At 40.5% G+C, this 20,512-nt stretch overlaps 1 protein-coding gene across 2 annotated transcripts in view; it reads left to right on the top strand.

Annotated features, from left to right (window-relative positions):
• The window catches only part of roraa (RAR-related orphan receptor A, paralog a), a 186,187-nt gene that overhangs the window by 124,252 nt on the left and 41,423 nt on the right, over positions 1-20,512 (top strand). The window contains exon 1 of one of the 2 annotated variants that reach the window (XM_031282612.2): positions 10,244-10,400. The exons of the other annotated variant lie outside the window; for it this stretch is intronic. Within the exon in view, the coding sequence (XP_031138472.1) occupies positions 10,373-10,400 (28 nt within the window). The 5' untranslated portion in view covers positions 10,244-10,372. Of the gene's footprint in view, positions 1-10,243; positions 10,401-20,512 lie in introns of those variants that run through there. 2 annotated transcript variants of the gene reach the window in all.

The raw sequence follows: 20,512 nt of genomic DNA, 5'->3' as shown, positions 1-20,512 counted from the left end.
GGTCCTTAATAGTGCTGTACATTGCCAATTTAGGAGAAATAATATGTCCCAGTTGCTGCCTAATTTTGCTTGGCAACAGGCGCACTCCTGTGGAATTGCCCGGGGCGGTGTGAGTTGTCTCTGCATAGCTCAGTGTTCCATGCTCAGTGACTGTTTGAAGGTATTTCATCACATTGTTGCCTTGATTCAGCTCTGTGGGGATTTGTTAGTTGCACTCATGTGGGAAGTGCATCCAGTACATTGTTAAGCTAGGGCTGATAATGAAGATCAGCCAGCCAGAGTCCCCTGAGCTAGGCGGAGAGAGATAGTCTAGTGAGACGCGCAGCACAGACATAGTGGAGCAGGACGAGCACACACAGCAATACACACAGACGCAGAGGAATCATCAGCACAAAGCATACAACACTGAACTGTGCTGTAGTGTATTAGTCAAAAACACAATACAGTAGCGAATACAGTACAGTACATTAGATTATTATCAAATGTTTCATACTCTGTTGTTCTTACTAAACATTTCAAGTTGGTAAAATTGGCATTATTATCTTTAAAGGTTCAATCATTTTAATGTTGTTGCCTTCTTGTTACAATCAAAATCGACAATGCAGGGCCCCACTAAGCCGCTCTTTCTGTTGAATGTTATTTGATTCTCAGCATGGTACGAGAACTCGTTGTTTCCTCTTCTCCCAGAGCAACATTGAACGCTTAAATTGACACAATCTTTTTCTCCCTCTGTACTGTAGGTTATGTTTCATCCTACTCTATTTGTTTGTTCCACAAAAAGAGTATTCTTTTTGGACATGTTGCTGTAATCTATAATAGACGGCTATTTTTTTTCTGAAATAGGTCAGTGTAATCACAACAGTGAGGGATGGACAGTCACTGTAAAAGGGAAATCAATAGAGCTATCTATTTGTCGTTAACCAGGCCAGCATGATTTTTCTCCATTTTTCCTCTCCTTTCATACTTTTTTCCTCTCCATCACAATATGGCAAGTCCTCATTTTTCAGTAAAAACATTATGTCTGCCATTTTGTAAAATTGCAAATTGCCTTTGTACATGCACTTTTTTTGCATACGTTTCTGTGAGTATGGACGCTTCTTTTTATCAACTCCTGGGGCCCCAGGGTGTTTTATAAGGAGGAGAATGGTAAGGGGAACTGTAGGGGTGCACGGCAGCTTTTTGTGTAGAAGCTCTGCTTTTGTTGGCTCTTAATCTGGTTCTTCTCTTGGTGCCGGCTCTTTCAGAGAATTTGAGCCGGAGCGAAGAGAGGCCTCGTCAGCTTTTCCTCACCCTTTCCCTTTTGTGTTTCACTGAAAACTGAAAGGCCTTGTCTTGAAGTGTTGTCAGACCAGAAAACAAGAGTAAGTGACATGTGACAAGGACACAATGCTTGGCTGGGCCAGCCAAAGTAAGTGGCCCCATCTGCTGCGGGCGATTTCTCTTCTGCCGACTGTCTGCCTCAGGTGGGAGAGGCCAGGGGCCGAGGGCTGTGCTGAGATTGTGGCGTCTGCCAGGCAAAGCAGTTGGCATGGCTGGGAGGGCACGGCCGGCCTCACGCCTTGCTGCGGGACACAGTGGGCCAGCCTTTGCACAAGTGCAGGTTATCCGTCACTCATCAGGTTTCCGATGCCTCATCACTTTCCCATGGTGTACACACATTCAGCACAGGACAAGAGTGTCAGCAAGTAATGAAAGGTTTGATTCATGGAGGGCGACAGAGACGGAGGTCATAGAGCTCCTCCAGATATGATCCTGACTGATGCTGATGGGGAAGCTTTAAGATGGGGCCCATAATTAAATGTCCTTGTGCTATCATCAAGTACTGTGCTATCATCAACTCGGTCGCAGCCATATACATAGACTTTCCTCTCGTGCTCAGAGCTTATTACTCAGACCAGCATGTATCTGATTTTGATGGTCTTTACTTCTCACTGCAAAGTGCGCTTTGAGACAAATTATACTAAACTGAAATGGAGCAAAAGAAAAAAAATCTATTGTCAGAAATATCCCATTATGGATTTTTTTAGGATATGAAAATTCTGATGCAATATCATGCATGAATAAAGGCGGGTGAAATTAACATATATAATTTCATTCCTGAATAATTCAGAAGAATGTTGTTGAATAAACCATGTAACGAGTAAAATGTCCCCTATAATAAAATAATTTTAAAAATATCATCCAAGCAACATTTCAAGATCAATAATAGTCGTAACAGGGCATCAAAGAAAAAGAAATATGTTGGGACAAAACACAACAAAATTTGTTGACTGTTTGCATACCGAGCAGCAAATGTTTTTTGAAACTTAATTAGATACATTTGAAGTGAGGATCACATCTTCCCGACAAATAATGTCATGCTGCTCAGAAACTAAAGTAAAAAAAAAAAAAGTTACATCAACAGAGAAGAAAACAGAAGTGCTCACAAAATCTTTCGGTGATATTATACATTGACATTTGTGCTGATCGCATTGTGCACATTTTGTTGAATCGGCTTTATTAGAGAAATGCTGTTTTTTTCCCTGTTGCTATTAATTTGTGTTTCTGCGGGTGTGCAGTGTGAGAACAGAGAGATGCGGTTAACCCATTGTGAAGTTAGCCGTCATCATTAAGATTCTACAGATAACAGGCATGCAGATTTTTACTGCTCAGCATTATAGGATCCCAGACATCAAAGGCAGGTTTTCATTCTACTGTGTCTGCGGCAGGAGAAGGAAAAAAAAACAGTAAAGGAGACATGGAGTCAGGAAAATAAGTCAGATTGGAAAAAGGAGAGCATGTATACGTAATGCGCAAATCAGGTGACCCAATGCTCTGTAATGTGTTTGCTGCCACAGAGGGTCCCTCCTGCATAGTTAGCTCCTTGCTAAATTGGCGTCCTCATTGATTAAGTGGCACAGTCTTTAATAACACCGTGGCTGACTGCAGGTTGGTTCACTTTAAAGATCAAGTTCATTTCTCACCATGGTCATTAAAGTGCAGGTCTGCGTAATTCAAATCAACTCACTTAGAGTATTTTTTTTTTTTTTACTGTCCCTATTTTTTTTGTATGTGGGACAACATTGTCAGCTCATACTTTCATGTAGCCTCCTTTTATATCTAATCAATGTAAAGATACTGTCAATAGTATTTTTCTTTGTACAAATCTTGTATTACTATTTACAGTTCTATTACACAGATATTACAATGAAGTTCCCCTTAATTCAGATTACTTTCTCTTTCAGTGTGGTGCCATTATGCGTTTGCCATTACATCAGCGTGAGCTGTTCTACAGTGAGAGTATTGAATGTACAAGAGAGAGAAATGTGCTGTTCTCCAGTATTGTGCTGGATTACAGAATCAAGGTCGACTCACAAGACACAGAGCAGCATTATCCCTTAATCCTGTGTTTTGGTTTCAAATAGCCTTTTTACACCTAATCTTCACAAGTAAAGTGACAAACATGAATACTGAGGTAGGTATTTAAATGTGCATTACCTGCAATGTTAAGGTCAAAGGCTTATGCTGACTTAAATTGGCTCTGTATTTTGTGAAAGAACAGACGATGTCATGTGTTTGCCACTTATTTTGTTGCGGCTGTATTACAGAACATTAGGGAGTCTTGTGATGAAATTTCCCCAGGCAGTTTCAGATGGATAAGTCTGGGAACTTTTTATCTAAACTATGAGTCATTTGTTTGTTATTCTTTTTCCTTTTGCTTTTACACTCCGTAATATTTTGAATGAAGATACTATTCCCCCGTTGCTTTAACCTCTCACTAAGTTTCACTTGGCCTGCTGTACTTGGGCACTGGGAGGACAAGCTTCACTGAGTCAACAGATATAGTGAGTGCACCCGTTACAGCACCGAGGCAGTGTCTCCCCTTGACCAGGCTGGTCTTAGTGTGTCCGTCAGGCTCAGCTGTGGCAGAGCTGGAGGAAACTTAAAGGTGCTGTGAAAGACTAAAAGTGGGCCAGCCGCTGCTGCCTCCTGTTGACCTACCTTGTTCAGAGGGTCCAGGTACAGACTGATGACAGGACTCCTCCTCAGCGGACCACATTACTAATGTGTGAGGGTGCAAGAGGAGCACACCCAGTGATGAATCACTCCCCTGCACTCATGGCATCCTCATAAGTCAAGAGTAAAAGTGTTGATAGTGCGCTCAGTAAAAGAGATCCTTCGTCCCGTCCACCAGCAAGAAACTCCATCCAGGCCCGCTGGAAAAGGGGAAGGGGGAAGGCTAAGTGGTGCATGTTGCGCATAGCCTGAAGATCTCCCTCAATCTTGAGGAAAACATTAGTCCCTCCAGTGGGTCACTTGTTTTTTATAAAGCACATATAATTTAGGAAAAGTTACTTTCATGCTTGAACAGAGCTGCTTTTTAATAAATGAGAGTAATCTACATTGAGTTGATTTGGACTGCCTCACCGGACCAACTGCATTACCTGAAGTCACAGAGAGGACATTAAATATGTCTTAGTTTAAGCTAAAACAGTTTTCTTCTGAGGGTTTGTGCGCTGAGCAGTCACAGGAAAAGGCTCTGCCTCATTACTCACTTACTTACTCACTGGTGTTTCAAAAGAGAGAATAATGGTGAAATTGTTCAGCCTAAGAGCAGAGGTAATATTGTGTAATTTTGAGGTTTTAAAACAGATTTTTTTAAAACAACTTTATTGACGCAAAAATTGTACATCAGTTTGTTTCTCTGTTTTCTTCTTTTCTTCTATAGCCTTAAGCCAGAAGGTTAACTATTTTAGTTTACACGCCTACCTCCCCCCAGAGCTCATGTCGGGCTATATTGGTGATGTTGGGGGAGTGTGTAAGTTTGACGCTAGGTAATACATCACACACTCCGGGGGGTCTCCCTGGTATGCTCCTCAATAATGAAGTTCATTCGTTAACTTCTCCCTCAAAGGCCAAGTTCCCCTGCTGCCCTTTTCAACAGCTATCGCAACTCTTACCAGAGTCACCCAACCAACAGGACAAAAAAAAAAACACATCATCATGCTTTTCCCCTTGACAGGCTCAGTGGTTGCCTTTGCAGGGCATGAAGAATAAGCAGGTCCATTACCGATCCCTCATGCTTGGTTATAGCCATAATTATCACAGGGAAAATTACCTTCTCTGTTTGGTTTGCCGTGGAGGGGCTGCGCCTTCCTAATCACCTCTTCTTTCCCTCCTGTCGTCCACATGCCATGGAGATGGAGCTGGTTTTGGGGGAGTCTTGCCAGTTCATTAGAATTCACAGGGTTCCACCTCCCTGCCTAGCCAGGCTAAGCCTCTCACACAGGCTGCCATAATCTCCCCTCCTCGTTCCCTTTCGCTTCTTCTCTCTCTATCCTCCTATCCCTTTCCTTTCTGTCCCCAAGGGCAGCTTCGCACAAAGGAGATGCAGTGCAATTCATTGTTAAATCTGATTTCTATTGATCTATTGAGAAATTGTTCCGTGAGATATATGAGAGCACTCCAGCAGCGCTGATGATCCATTCTTACCACTGCCTTTTCATCTGATAAACCAAATAAATAAACTCACTCCACTCACTTAAAAGACAACCTTTGTTGAATGTACGAGGCGCATGTTTTTCCAAGGCTGTATCAATCAATTGAACATCCAGTTCCAGTGGGCAGATTGTAAACACTTTTGTTGCTGCTGAAGTGCCCAAAGACAGACAGAAATGGCCTGGCATTTCACTTGTACATTTAAATCTAGCAGAGAAATAACAGCAACAACTTAACTGCCACTAAACAATAGCGAATAAAAAGTAGCTGAGAGCATTTGATGTTTTCCATTAAAGTGTAGTGCTTATTATATTGTTCACAAACTCTTGTCACCACCTCACTCATACCTGCATTTAATGTGGAGCATGCATGCAAGTCTACCTCAAATGATGTGAAGCGTGGTCAGTCCGTGGAGAACAAATTGGCTTTGCTACCACTATGACATAGCACTCGTATTCTTTTTTTCTTCGACAAAAACATTTGGTTGATTGATTTGGAAATACCAGAGGCTCCTGTGTTTGTTCAAAAAAATATTTAAATTTTTGCTCTATAAATAACCGTGGCAGTAAAACAAAAGGCTATAGCCTTGTCAACCATTTACTATAAGTACTGTGTTGTTGATTTGGATAACGTGACAGTTGACGGGTGTACCCTTCACCTATGTAGGAATGATATGCTTTCATATTTCTTCCTTTTGACCCTGATGTTCTATAAATATTGTGCTTGTGTGTATGTGTATTGAGTGACAGATAGAAAGAGAGAGAATAGTGCTGAGCTGGCCCTGTGTATATAAAGGATGAAGGGCAGTCTATACAGTCACTAATATAGAGTCATCAGAGTGTTAGGATTGTAAAAAAGCACGAGACTAACCTAGAGTTGCTACCTGGTTAGATTAGACACACTGCTCGGCTCCATGGTAAATCCATTAGCCCTAATGAGTTAACAGCATTTCCTGTAGCTACATATTATACCATAAAAACACAGCAGCGGCATGTAGTATGTTTTTAAACTCTCACTTCTCTTATTTAAACTTGTCTTTAAATGCAGTCCTCTGCAGTCCTCTGGACATAACCCAATAGTATCCTCTATTTTCACTGAAATAGATATTCCCTTTGTTGTCTGTGTGATTTATTGAAGTCTTCCCACAAGTGGAAGCCCCCAGGAAATTGCCTGGAATGGCCCTAAATTGGTTTATGATTGTGTTGTGTGGGCCGGTGCTGTTATGGTTCTAATATTATGCCCTCCTCTCCTTGGCATCTATATTAAATTGATCTGTATTGTTTTCATGGAGTGCCTGTTGAAGCTTGTTAATTCCACCGCTGCTTTAGGCTGGTGTTGCGGTTCCAAACACCAAGGTGTCTCTCGTGGTGGAACATAAGACTCAACTCACTAAAATACCTCACGATGAGATTGCGACACAAAATGAGGAAGTCCATAGCTGTTTACTCTGTGGGGTCAAATAGGCCGCAGAGTGCAACAGCATGTGGACTGCAGGTTTGAGGCCGGTCCAGAGCTGTGAGAGCTAACATGGATCAGCTGCATGGTGAATCTGTGCGTGGAATGGTTACTGACACTCTGCTAATGAGGTCATTATCAGCTCTGGTCCTCTCCTCTCCTCCAGGGACACCAGTGGATGCTCTGCACCTAATCTCAATTGAATTCCATTGAACAGGGCTTGTTTACAGTAAATACATTTGCTTGAATTAATCCAAGAGGAGTGCGAGACACATGACCCAGCTGGTCTTAATGCACAAATTTAGTGTCGTACCAGAAACTCACTGGTGTCATCGCAACTTCATTATCACGACTTCTATTCTCTTCATACTCTGGTATAAAGGAATGATTGACTAACATTATTCTATTGATGGCTACACGTCAGTGATCACCACATTAATACCCACAGACATTTGACCGTCGGAGCCTTTGTGGCTTAATCAATGCCCAGTGAACAAGTCTAAGCCAGATATTGGCATACTGTCACTGGTAATGTGGAGCAGTCAAGGGAGAGTGTGATCAAGAGCAAATGAAGCAGCTTTGCTGGAAACTTTTCTCCTTAGGGAGGCCTGGGCTTTTAAGCACAATTATATACAGTTGGAGGCACTATATTTGTTGTAGAGCTGAAAGCGTGGAACAACATCAAGATTGGTTTATTAGTTGTATTTTTTTCTAATGGTCAGTTCACCCGAATCACCTTACCTTACCTTTAGTGGTGTTTGGCTATGCAGATGATTATGGTACAGTGGAGATTTATGGATTTTTTGTGGTCCTCACAGTACTGGAAAAAAAAAATTTGGGTCATCTTCTTCCTTTATACAGTAGAGAGAAGACAGGAAATGAGGGGGCAAAGAGATGGGCAATGACGTGCAACAAAGATCCCCGGCCTGATTTGGACCACGGACGTTGCGTTTCATGGTCGGTGTCTTAACCCTTAAGCCACGGGACTGCCCCAAAAAATGAAATTTGAATGAAAATTCTCTGTACACTCTGTAAAGTGTGCAAGTTACTCAGGATATTCTACAGAACTGTCAACAGCTTCCACTGGGACTTTTTCATTGGTATAAAGTAGTATGCTTTTTGTTTTGTAATTTGGGTGAACCAACCCTTTAAATGTGAAGGTGGATGGATAAGTAAGTTAGGCTGGGGACAATGGGGATCTGTTAGACCTGTAGTTGAAATGTTCTGTGAAAGGCTGCTGCCGAGTAGACATTTTCTCTGTGTCACATCAATTTTCATGCAACAATTTATAGGTTTTACTTTTTATTTTTAGAAGTAGCCAGTACTGTTAGTTGTTTCATAATTCTATTAACCTGTAGGGACTTCTCTGAGATCTTCACATATTCACCACAGATTGTAAGCAGACAAAACATGCGCTCCCTCAAATTCTCTCCTGACTCTCAGACGGTAAGATGGATGTTATCCTCCTCTCAGATGTTCTTCGATAACCAGGCGACAGACGCAACCCCTCCTACAGTATCATGTTGTTTTTTCTTCCCTTAACCATAGCTGCGTGTTAAGCAACAGTGTGTCGAGCCACGGTTGATTCTAGAAAGACTGATAGAGCAGCCAGTTTCTCAGACAACCACATAGTGGCAGTTAAACATGTTCCTGCGTGGGCCTTGGCCCTGACTCATCTTGTGAACTTTGAAGATCTTGTGGGGAGACGCCAACAACGAAATGAGACAACATTGTTTTGAATAGTTTACCAGGGCCTGTCTATGGGTAGTTTGTATCCCAGGCACGCTCCATTTGATGCTATCAGCCTCTGAATGATATTTTGTTCATTAGATTGTGTGCAATACGAGACCATTGTTGACACAATGTGAGTTAATGTGTTTAGTGTCTCTAATGGATCATGGAGGTCCTAATGAAACATTGTCATGGGAAGATTTATGTTGCAAGCTGCTGAGTCCTCATTTCCATTTTATATGTCGTTAGAAGTACCTTTATTCAATGAGCAGAACATGATAGAAGGCATCAAATGAATGTAGATATTTGATGTGTAAAACGGGAATACATAAATAATCAAAATGTCTCACAATTGCATTGTTAATATGAAATTCTTGCTCTGTGGAAGCGTCATAATTCGGTGGCAAAGATAAAGTGCTGCTGTATTGTTATCAATATCAAGCCACTGTAGAGAATGTAAAATTAGCCTCTAAAATATTCAAAATTTGAAATATTGGTGGTGTAAAAAATACTTTTTCCTCTAATTTTTAGATTTTAAATATGGGAGCGCATGAAACTGAAGCTGCATGATGTTTGTCTTGAGACAAGATGATACGAGCGCCAGCTTATTCATGGAAATGCCAAATACAACGTGGTTATTGGCTAGGACTGGATTGCACTAAAACCAGAATATTGTATCAGAGAGAAGCAGCTGGTTAGGAGTCAGAACAGATTATCATATGCGAGAGGATGAGCGAGGAGAGGGGGAGGAGAGAAAGACAGAGAGGTAGGGACTGGAATGGGAAGCAGGGGGCGAGAGCGAGGGGCACAGGAGTGAGAGAAGGAGAAATGATAGCAAGAAAGTCATCGCCCGGTCGCTGTGGGGTGGAAGGGATCATCCAAACCCTTCCGTCACTATCTCCCCTTCTTCACCTGTCAAAAAGAGTGTGTGTGAGAGCCGTCGGAGTGTGTGAGAGAGAGGGGCATGCGGGTCCTCTGAGAGGTCAGGGGAAGAAGCTGAGGCTCCACTCATCTTCTCTCTGTGTAGGGCCCACCGCTGCTCGCAGACATCTGGCCTCACACTGATCACTCATATCTACAGACAGGGAGGAGGAGAAGAGCGGAGCGCTTCGATCTCTGAGCCACGGAAAAATTACAGATCCCCCTCTTATCCATCCTCTCCACTCTCCTTTTTTTACTTCCTCTCTCTGTTGTTTCCTCTGCTATTTTTCTCCTCCACCCCTCTTTCTTTCCCGTCTAGCCTTTTATCCCCTCTTTGACATTTTTTCTTATCCTTGACATTGCACCATTTTTTTTTAAGCAGAAAACCAAGAGAGTAGAATAGATAGAACAAGAGCGTGGAAAAACTGATGTCTGCTAGAACTGGTTCTGACTTTATCCTTGCACTAAAAAGATAAGACAGAGAAGATAGCGAGAGTGTGCTGTGTCTAGCAAGCAGGTATACAAGGCTCTGACTGCAATCAGTGGGAAGAGGGCCAGCTTCCCTGCCTGAGCTCTCAGCGCCCCTACTGGCTGCATGCTGTGCCAATCAAAGGCTAGTGGGTGGGGAACAGTCAGACATGAACACTGATGTCACAGTCACATGGATTCTGGTGTGGTCATGCTCAGAGGCTGAGAGACAGAGCTGTGCTGGCCAGCTGCTGCTGAGACAGCAGTGGAGGGCTTTGCGCTGGTGATAGTTGTTCTCTTATGGACTCGAAGCTTAATAATGTATTTTGTGATTTCAGCTATGAAAGGTAAGAGCAAAATGCATGCTGATCCTGCAACCTGAGTAACAAGTAGGGAAGTACGGCTCCGCTATTCATAGCCTGCCAACTCTTTGCATTTCATTTGCAAGGCATGAGTGTGACAGAGAGAGAGAGAGAGAGAGAGAGAGAGAGAGAGAGAGATAGAGAGAGGGGGAGAGAGGGAGGAATACAGTAATACGGTGCTTCTGATTGTGTGCAAGTGAATTCAGCTTTTCTAATATTTCTTTTCATGCATGTACAGATTTTATATTTTTTCATTTAGAAAGAGAAACTGAGCTAGAATTATGAAACTTCTTAAAACCTGTGAAGGTATTTTGCTTAGATTTTTAAAAATTCTATCTATGTGTGTGTGTGTGTGTGTGTGTGTGTGTGTGTGTGTGTGTGTTCTTGCTCCTACTGTTGTGTGGGGTGCTGTGGAAACCACAGCCGGTGTAATCTTTGCACGTCTCTGACAAGAACAGCTCCATAGCAGAAGTTTTTTTGCAGAGAGACGGGGGCAAAGGGTTGAAGGGGAGGGGGTGGGGGTTCTTGTCGCTATTCCTTTTTTCCCCGTTTTTAATCCTGTTGTTCCAGTCCAGAGGATGTGTCTGTTCCGCGGGAAGATGTGCGTGGCAGTGTTGAACGTGGGTCGCAGACGGGCGACAAGGCACTGGCGCGACTGGCAGACTGTGATTCTTTGAGTTGATACTGGTGCATGCGTGTGTATATCTGTGTGTGAGAGTGCGTTGTGTTCCACTGACCTATTTTTTGGGTAGTCGGGTTTACATGTGTGGCCATGAGAGCAGGACTGGGTCCTCCCAGTCACTGTGATGTTGATCTAGTATGCTTAATCCCAGCTCTTCCACCCCCTCCATCATACAGGCATACATGCGCACACACACATCCGCGCAGACAGACACTGGAAGTGCAGTCAGACATACAGTACAGCACACACTTCTCTCATGCATGCCTGCACACACGCACATAATCATGCTTTTCACACATATGAATACACTCTCAGTCTTCCATATAGAGAAATGTGAACAACCATATCCAAACATATGTGCTCATATGCACTCATGAAACAGGCAAATACAATAACCATGATAAGGCACAGGCAGCTGTCATTCTGTGTTGAATGGAAAATATCAGTAGTGATCATTTCATTTCATACTTGCTTGCTTTTGTCTGTCCAGAAATAAATTCACATTTGTGCTTTTAAATAAAAATCACATTTAACGTCAAGACAAAAAAGCAGTGGAGCATATTCAAAATACTTATATGTAAACATATTAATATATACAAATATGATGAATGTTTGAAAAAAATAATGCTATTATCAAATTAATAGTAATATTCATTGGTAACCCTCACAGCTTCAGTATATATTATGACATATTAGTCTGCCATGCAGTTAAGTATGTTGCTCTTTGTGTGAGAGTGGCAATTCTGACCACAGCGTTACTTTCTTTTCTTTTTTTATTCGATCTCAGTGTGAGAATTCATTTATGAAGTGAGGCTCCCAGTCATTCACGAAATGTGTGGAAAATTGAGAGGAAGAGCAGTCCTGTTTCTTATTTTCAATGAGACGCATATGAAAAATGGCCTTTGACCTAATGTCCTTTATATGCTATTTATATTGAAGGGCTTTATGAAATCATATTTTTGGACAGAATTGAGTGCTGTGTAGCTTTTCTATGACTTTTTAAAAGTGTGGTGTATACACGACATTTGAATGTGTATATTTATTTTTCTCTTTTTTGACATTGGCGTTTTTTCTTTATTTTTGATCTTTAACATTTAACTTAGACATATTAGATTATATATGAGCCATACTGACATTTTCTGTATTTGTCATTAGCTGTGAGAGTTGTTTAGTAGCCAGTTTCTGCCTGTCTATTTGCCAGTCTTACGCCTTATTGGTCCTTTTAGTTTGATAGGAGCTGCTGGTGTCATGATAGGACACTGTGACAATTAAATTAAAATATGAACAAGGTGTAAAATTGGAATCTAATTTAAACGACAGTAGTAATTTCTTCCTGAAAATGATTGGTGAAATGGATGAACAGAACAATGACTTGCTGCCTTGCCATGCACTTCTTTATTGTTATGTTCATATTGTTTATACTGCACATTTTACATCACCTTCTCTGGTCATTTAAAAAAAAAAAAACATGTTTTCCATACTGCGCGCTACAAAATAATGCTAATATATGATTCCAAACATCTCTATGTGTCTCTGTGGCTTTGTCTCTACCCTGCACCCCCCTCTATCTAACTCTCCCTCTCTATTCAGCCTCTCTACCACACCACTGCCTCTCAAGTACCTAATTACCTGTAATAGAAACATCCCTCTCATTACCCCATGCAAATTAGCCAGCCTACTCAGCACAATTAGGATGAAAATTCCAATTACATAATTAAAAAAAGTTGTTTGATGTTTAGATTGACAGAAAAGGTAAAACGTGCGTCTCATCCACAGTACAAATAATGAACCCTTCAAAAAGAGCATCATTGTGGCGAGGTACACATAGCAGCAGTGGTGGAATGTAACTAAGTACATTTACTGAAGTACTAGTACTTTCATGACATTTTATATCAATTACTACATATTGTACTTTTTACTACACTGCATTTATCTGACAGCTATACTAGTTACCTTACCAATTCATATTTTACATGCAAAACATATGAAGAACTTTTAAAATATGATGCATTGTAAAAAATTTACTAACTACCCAACAGTATGTAAAATTAGATTGTATTAGATCAGTAAACTGAATAATTGTTTTCATAATGTTTGTTGGGTTAAAAAAACAAGACATCTGAAGGTGTCACTTTAAGCTCTGGGTAATTATGATGGACATTTTTCACTTTTTTCTCACGTTCTTAAATAACAAACAATAAATGGATAGATCAAGAAATTATCCGGATTACCCCATAATGAAAATAATCGTTAGTTGCAGCCCTGTATAAAACAATTATAAGTAATAGTAATAATGATCTAATGATATACTATACAACAGTATATATATATATATATATATATGTGTGTGTATATAGTATTCTACCATTACATATACTATATGCACCCACAGGGGCTATGACTCTGTATTGAGTACTTACTTACTTTTAATACTGTAAGTACATTTTCCAGATAATACTTGCATACTTACACTTAAGTAACACTTTCAATGCAATACTTTTACTTGTGACGGTGTATTTTAACAGTGTGGTATTGGTACGTTTACTTGAGTAAAGGATATTTTTCCCACCACTGCATAGCAATAATGTTTTAAAATTGTCGAAAGCAAGGCCCAGTAAGCCACTACAGTGCATGCAGACTGCACATAAATATATGATTTAGCACGAGTGTGTACTAGACTGTAAAAAATGTTCTGGGGCCGTAGAGGAGGTAAAGCCAAATATCTTGTGATAGGCGCTTTAAGGCTATGTTAACAAGGCTGTAAATATTTGCTGTAGATTTGGTACTCTTTGTCTCTTTCTATCAGTGGCTGATTGAAGTGTTCACTACCCAGTGCTGCAGGCTCTCACACATTAAAGCAGAGGTTAACAAGATTGGCTATTATCCAGGTAGGGACTGAGGGCATGAGGAGCTAAAGGAAAAATCGCCACAGATTAAGGAGAAGGCAAATATAGACACCTGGAAGGATTTAAAAGAAAAGACCCAATTACCATACAAAGAGAGACTATTTGAAGAAGTGTTCATATTTATTTTAATTTGTGATTAAAATAATTAGTTTGAGTGTAAATACAATTTTAATACCAATATTAATAATTCAAAATTGAATTTTGTATTACCCTAAAATTTGCATTTATGAAATATGTTTTTCCAGGGATCATTCACATGTTACAGTCAAATTGAAAAGATGTTATGTGAGCAGAGGAAAGACAAACAAGAGTGACTCTGACAGACGGAGGGTGCATGCTTTAGTCTCTTGCTTCTTAGCTGGCTGAGGAAGTGGAATGGCGTCCCCACAGGTTATTAAAGAGTGTGAGGTGTGCCAGTCTGTGCTGTGCACACTGAAACGAACATCCTGGCTGCCTGACTGTGTGTGGAGGGACTGGTTAATGAGATATTGACTGCCCATTGAGAGCATGGATTTTGTGATTTGGCTCTAGAACTTGGAAGGATAGAAAGGAGAGATGGGCACTCGTTTCTAAATATGATATTCTTTTTTGTTTTAAGTTACCAATAGTTGGCTCTTATTCATGTTATGATTTGTTTATTGATAATTCTAGTAATTCTTCTTTTGGAATTATTATTAACTGCTAGCATGTTCTTAATAACATAAATCGCATAATAGATTATCATAATCAATCATGTATGTGCTGTAGGGCTGGGTTTAAAAAAATTGATTTTCTGATTTAAATCGATTTTCATTTGAATGATCCCGAATCGATTCATAAAATCTAAGAATCAATTTTGTCTATATCATATGAAACTAGAAGACATAAGGAATCAATTGGTGCTAGCTGTTAGGAAGGGAGTTAAATAACCCTCCAAATATAGGCTACATTTTGGTGAGGGAAAAACTGGCATGGCCATTTTATCTGAATGAAATGTCACTCAATACTCACTGACTGTAGAGTCTGTAGAGCTGCACTTTAGTGTGTGTTCATGTTAAATAAAAAGTACATTCATGTAATGTACATTAACTGCTTTGGGGTCATTTCTTCATTGATACTTTTATGAATGCAGCAGGTTAGAGGAAGCCTTGTACAATTGTAGAATCTCTTTCATATCCAAGCTAAATTGGTATTGTAACTGAAAGATTCCCAAACTAATTGATATTGAATCGAAAATTAAATTGAATCGGGAATAAAATCGATTCAGGACCTCGTGAATTGGAATCAAATCAATTCGGAAAATCATTGACGATACCGAGCCCTATTGTGCTGGATTCAACAAGACTTTTATCATACAATAAATATAAATGAAAGTACTAACAAAATAATATGACTAAGAACTTAAACTCTTATTTGCATAATGAACATTTAAACAGTACACTATTTTACAGAAGTGCTTGATTACTATCCATACTTTAAAAGATATTAATACAAAAAGTATAGCTACTCAGCATAGAAGCATTGATTTTCCATTACAGTACATAGAGGAGACTATGGGAGTCTTTGCAGCAACCAAATAAAAATGAAAAAATAAATATAAAATAAAATAAAAAAAATATCGTCATAGTATAGAGTATAGATTGTATACTGTACAAGCATTACTTTACAACTCCATCTAAGCCATTGCCAGGGTACCAGACAGCTCTGTCAGTCATCTCGTCTTGTCAGTCATACCTTGTGGTTTTGACAGATTAGTTCAATCACAGGCGAGGTTAAATGACTCTCCTGTCCTATGCCCAATCAATCAGCGGGGTACAACAAACAGCAGCGGCTCAAGATAACCATCGGGCTACATAAGATGATTTTTGCTCATTCTGAAACACTCACACCGAGTTCAGTCAGGGTTCTCAATTTGGCTTCCCAGTCAGGTAAAACACGGAGTTGGGCTTAGTCAAATGCCTCTAACTTAAGGGTAATTTTCTACTTTACTTTCACTCAGTATTTCAGGAGTCACTTATAGATCCTTTGAAGTGTCTCCCTGTCATGCAGCATTTAGCTGCTGATAGAATACTTCCTCTGTCAGCACTCCTTAGATAATCATACACCACAGTCCATGGAGTTTAAGAACATTTTCACTTTCATTTTCTCTTCTCTTTCATTCTGTAGCTTCCACTGTAGAATATGTACAAAGAGCATGCAGATTGGATATGTTTCACTGTTCACAGAAACACTTTGCTTTACATTCTAATACATTGTCATTTGGGATAATTTGAAATACTGAGAAGATGTGCATACTCTCAGCATGGACTTACTTCCAAATATATAGATTAATAAAATGTCTTCAGCCTCACGTGCCCTGTTTTACCCTTATAGGCTTTGCCACTTGGGGCTCAGAAGTTAACAGTGTTTTAAGAGAGTGAAGGTTGAAGTTTTTTCTCCCTGTACTTTCATTCTGAGCGTGTTTCATACCATTGGCTTTTTTCCTCTGTGAGCCTCTGGAGGGCTGTCCATTGGCTTTTTGAAGTTGCATCAAAGAGGAAATGGGGGAGAAAAAGCATTATTGATTTTGCGTTTTGTCTGACTCAAACACTGAGGACAGAAAAACACATAAGGAGTTAGGTGTTGGCAGTGGGGCAGCTCCGTCTCTTGTGTGTGAGCCAGAGGGAGACGGGAGAAACGTAAAAGAGGTAGAAGGTGAGGAGGAACACTAGACAACACTAATGCATCTCTCCCTAGAGTTGTATACTCAGTCCACCCGCTTCCATCATCTCCTTTCTGTTTGTAATGGCAGAGTAAATAAAACCCATTACTGTACAGCTGAAGACAAAACTTTGCCTCTCCTCACCGTGTCTGGTAGTTTTTCTTCCTCCTCCATCAGACCGGTGACTCCCGAGCTCTGACAGCACTCTCCAGTTGACCTGCTTTTCCATGAAACACCAAGCTGCTCTCTTCTCAGTTGTAATCAGATCTCCCTGCTAGGCAAGCATGCTGGCTGCAGGCAAGAAGAGAAGTATTGTTTGTGTGGTTTATCACCTTTATCCTCCTTCTGTGTCAGCCAAGCAGAGGTGAGATGAGAGTGGAGTACTTTTCTGGTGTTAATGTGACCGAGGGTGACTAAAAAGGAGCTTTCAGTGACAGCAGCTCATAAGAGCTGTCACTATTAAGGCTTAATCAGCACTTATGCTGTTGGCATATGGTGTAACCATGTTCTGTGTAAATAGTGATGGCATTGCCAGAATTGCCGCAGAAGTATGCTGTAGAGTCAGGAAGTTGGGAAGGGTCAGAGGTCACAGCATACTAAGTCACACTCCTCTCTGCTCCATAGAGAGCGACTGCAGCATCTAGGGACCCTGGTGGGGAACAAAGAATGAAAAATGAGAGGTGGATGGAATTTTGATGAGATGAGGGAGCAGGCAGCGTTATAACAAAGATCGTCACAACATGCGCTCTGCTGCTTGATTACAAAAGGGAGAGAAGTGTGTAAGTTTGATTACATGTCCCAGCAGAGGCCATTAGGGGTTCTACTTGTAGGATGCCATCATTTACAGTCACCTCTGATCTGGCGTCTGCGCGCTGATAAAAAATGTTGTGAAGATTCCTGAGCACTAGGGGGTGCTCTTCAAGAAAGACAAACTATACGAATAATCTGTACCACAGAGTTTTCAAGGTGCTACAGTCTCTTAACTTCACTGCCACTGCTGGCGCAGAATGTAATAGAGCATGTTTGAATCTCCCAGAGGAACCTGTGCAGGCCAGGGTGAAAACCAACTCTCAAGGTTAGCAGCCTTATAGGCCCTCCACAACCCAGCTAAGATGCATGAAAGGAATTTTATCGTCATACATAACAAAGAGAAACAGCCTTGCTCGAACAGTCTGCTTTAGATTGATTTTTATGCACATGCATTCATTTGAAATAAAAGAAATGCTGTTTCAGTGCTAATTACAAAGATGAAAGGAAGTAGAATGTGCAAGGCAATGAACTTTGTTTAAAGGCGCAGCACATGTCTTATTCAGGGACATGGTGCTTTGAAGAATCCAACCCCATATATGGACATGTAGAGTATGTTTTGAAATTGAAACTGTATTTACACAGTAATACAAGAGACAAAAAGATGCACTCCTCAACATCCTAATTCAGCGGGTCAGGCAGCAGAACCAGCTGAACAATCTGTGCCCGAGACAATGAGAGTGTGCAGAGAGTTTCTCAGCTGGAGCAAAGGGGTTAACTGGCTGTGGAGAGATCCTTGACCTATCTGAGATGAGCTCCCCGCCCCCTCTAGCAATGTGGAATATCTGATTGCTGATTATGAGTTTATTCCCCATTGTGCTGAGCCTTTTGCATGTCAGGATCCATCCCTCCCCAGCTGAACTGATTAAGGAGCTGGAGATGATGCTACAGCTCTCAGCAATTGCTGAAAGACTCTCAGCGAGCCTGGTAATCTGGAGTGCAGCTGGCAATCACCCACCACTGACTCTTTTGGAGGCTTTTTGGGTTGTTTTGTTGTTTTCAAGTGGGTGTTTTGGCATATTGTTGTCTTTGTTCCCCTGGGCTTCTAGTTTCTGGATGAGAGCTTTCCTAGTGCTGAGCACAGGTCCTTGTCAACCTGGCTGCTCAGCTCAGCCTAGTCCAGCCTTAACAACAGCAGCGTCAGCAAAGACCCTCGCTCAAAGTCTCAGGATGTGCTTATGATCACCCTCTTACAGATCTTTATTCCTGATGTAAAAAAAGCTCTCCCTTTGCTAATTTTCACAGCTCCCAGAATTCAATACATGGGACAAAGGCGTCAGATAAATTGAAAGAAATGGCTCCTCAAAAAAATGTGTCCTCATGTAAACTTTTAAAGGTTTATGTGACGTTCAATGGATTTCTGTCACAAGGAAACAAATATAGTTTTTCTAGCAAAGAGATTGGCATGACTGTTTTTTTTGCTTGCAGGGATCTGTCGCTTAGTTACAAATCAGCAGCTGTCGTCTCTAAGTTTTGTTTTTGTCAATAGTTGGAGGGGAGAGGAAGACAGTTGTGTTCCTACTGTGCTGATGGCTGTTTTAATCTCTTTAATGTGTGACTTGGGGCAACAGAGGAGGAATCTGCCCTAACAGAGCATTCTCAATTACTATCAAAGCTGCACAGCCCGTTGTCTCACTGTCAAATGCATCACCCACAGTTTTACTGCTTATTGCTTGAATGCTTTAATGTTTTGTTAGGTAAATACAGTTAATATACTGCATACTGTCCAGTTAAGACAAATACTATACAGATACACATAAACTGAGGAATAAAACTGTCATTTGCTCTTGTGTATTTGTATCTGAAGGCTTACTGTATGTTATGTTACCATGCCTGGTTCTGAAGTCAACAGTAAGGAGTTCCAGATGTGACAGCATCAGTCTCAGTAAACAAAAGGCTATTGTCTGAGCTCTGCTTCCTTGTGTAAATTAAGATGTTTTAAGGTGTTACACTGCTGTGATGAAAGACTAAGGGCCCTATCTTGTACCCGGCGCAGTGCGGCACAAGTGTCTTTGCTATTTTAAGACCGTCCAGCACCCACATAATTTAAATAGCAAATGCACTTGTGCCCATCTTTGCGCCCATAGGCGTGTTGGTCTTACGGGGAGGTGTGTTCAGGTGAATTCTTGGTGTATTGCTATCTTGAGGCAGCAGGAAGTGATCGCACCATTGACCAACAAAAACATGGTCTAAAGTCAATAGCGCAGCATTTCATTGTTATTTTAACAGTGCATTAGTAAAATTTGTAGAAAAAAAAAAAAAATGGATTTGTCTCATGTGTATGTTAATGGGGGATCAAATGAAAAAATAATTTATATATTTAATAATAATTTCCTTTCCAATAATTATGTACGTTTGAGTTGGACAAATGTAAATCAATTTCATTTAGTTAATGTAATTATTTCATTTCAGCTGAATTTGATAAAAATGTATTAGACTAACTCAATTACATACTGTTGTATCTATTTGATAAAAGATAAGTTAGGCTAACTGATTTACATTCTGTTGAATGGATGTACTTAGTTTGAGTTGGGGCTACATATATTTAATGGATGGAAATCCTGCCCACAACTTAATTGAGTTCATCCAATGAGTTATTTTTTTGAGTGCACCCAAAACACAATTAATGAAGACGCTAAGTACAACCCTTTTGAACCATGCTCCCGGCGCACGGACCATTTTTTCCGTGGTCAAACTAGCAAAAGTGGATTTGGACACGCCCTAAACGCACCTGCGCCATGCGCTTCACGCCGTGCACTTAGATCGATAAAATAGGGCCCTAAGAGTCTAAACCACAGTGTCTGAGAAGTGATGGGTGTGAAGGTGTGTGTGTTCATGTGTGACTTTGTTGGAAGGGTATCTTATTTGTTTTTATGAACTAAGTCAAATTAAATTATTTCATTATTGATTGTGTGCTATAGTATATTTAAGTATCTTTTTTAGGGAATAAATTGCTAAACCTCAGGAACATCATGCTATGATTTCAATTTCAGTAATATTGTTTTGCTACATAAAGCACAAG

The sequence above is a fragment of the Sander lucioperca genome, chromosome 7, assembly GCF_008315115.2.
Source record: "Sander lucioperca isolate FBNREF2018 chromosome 7, SLUC_FBN_1.2, whole genome shotgun sequence".
Classification (NCBI taxonomy): domain Eukaryota; kingdom Metazoa; phylum Chordata; class Actinopteri; order Perciformes; family Percidae; genus Sander; species Sander lucioperca.
This window is presented reverse-complemented; position numbering and strand designations above follow the sequence as displayed.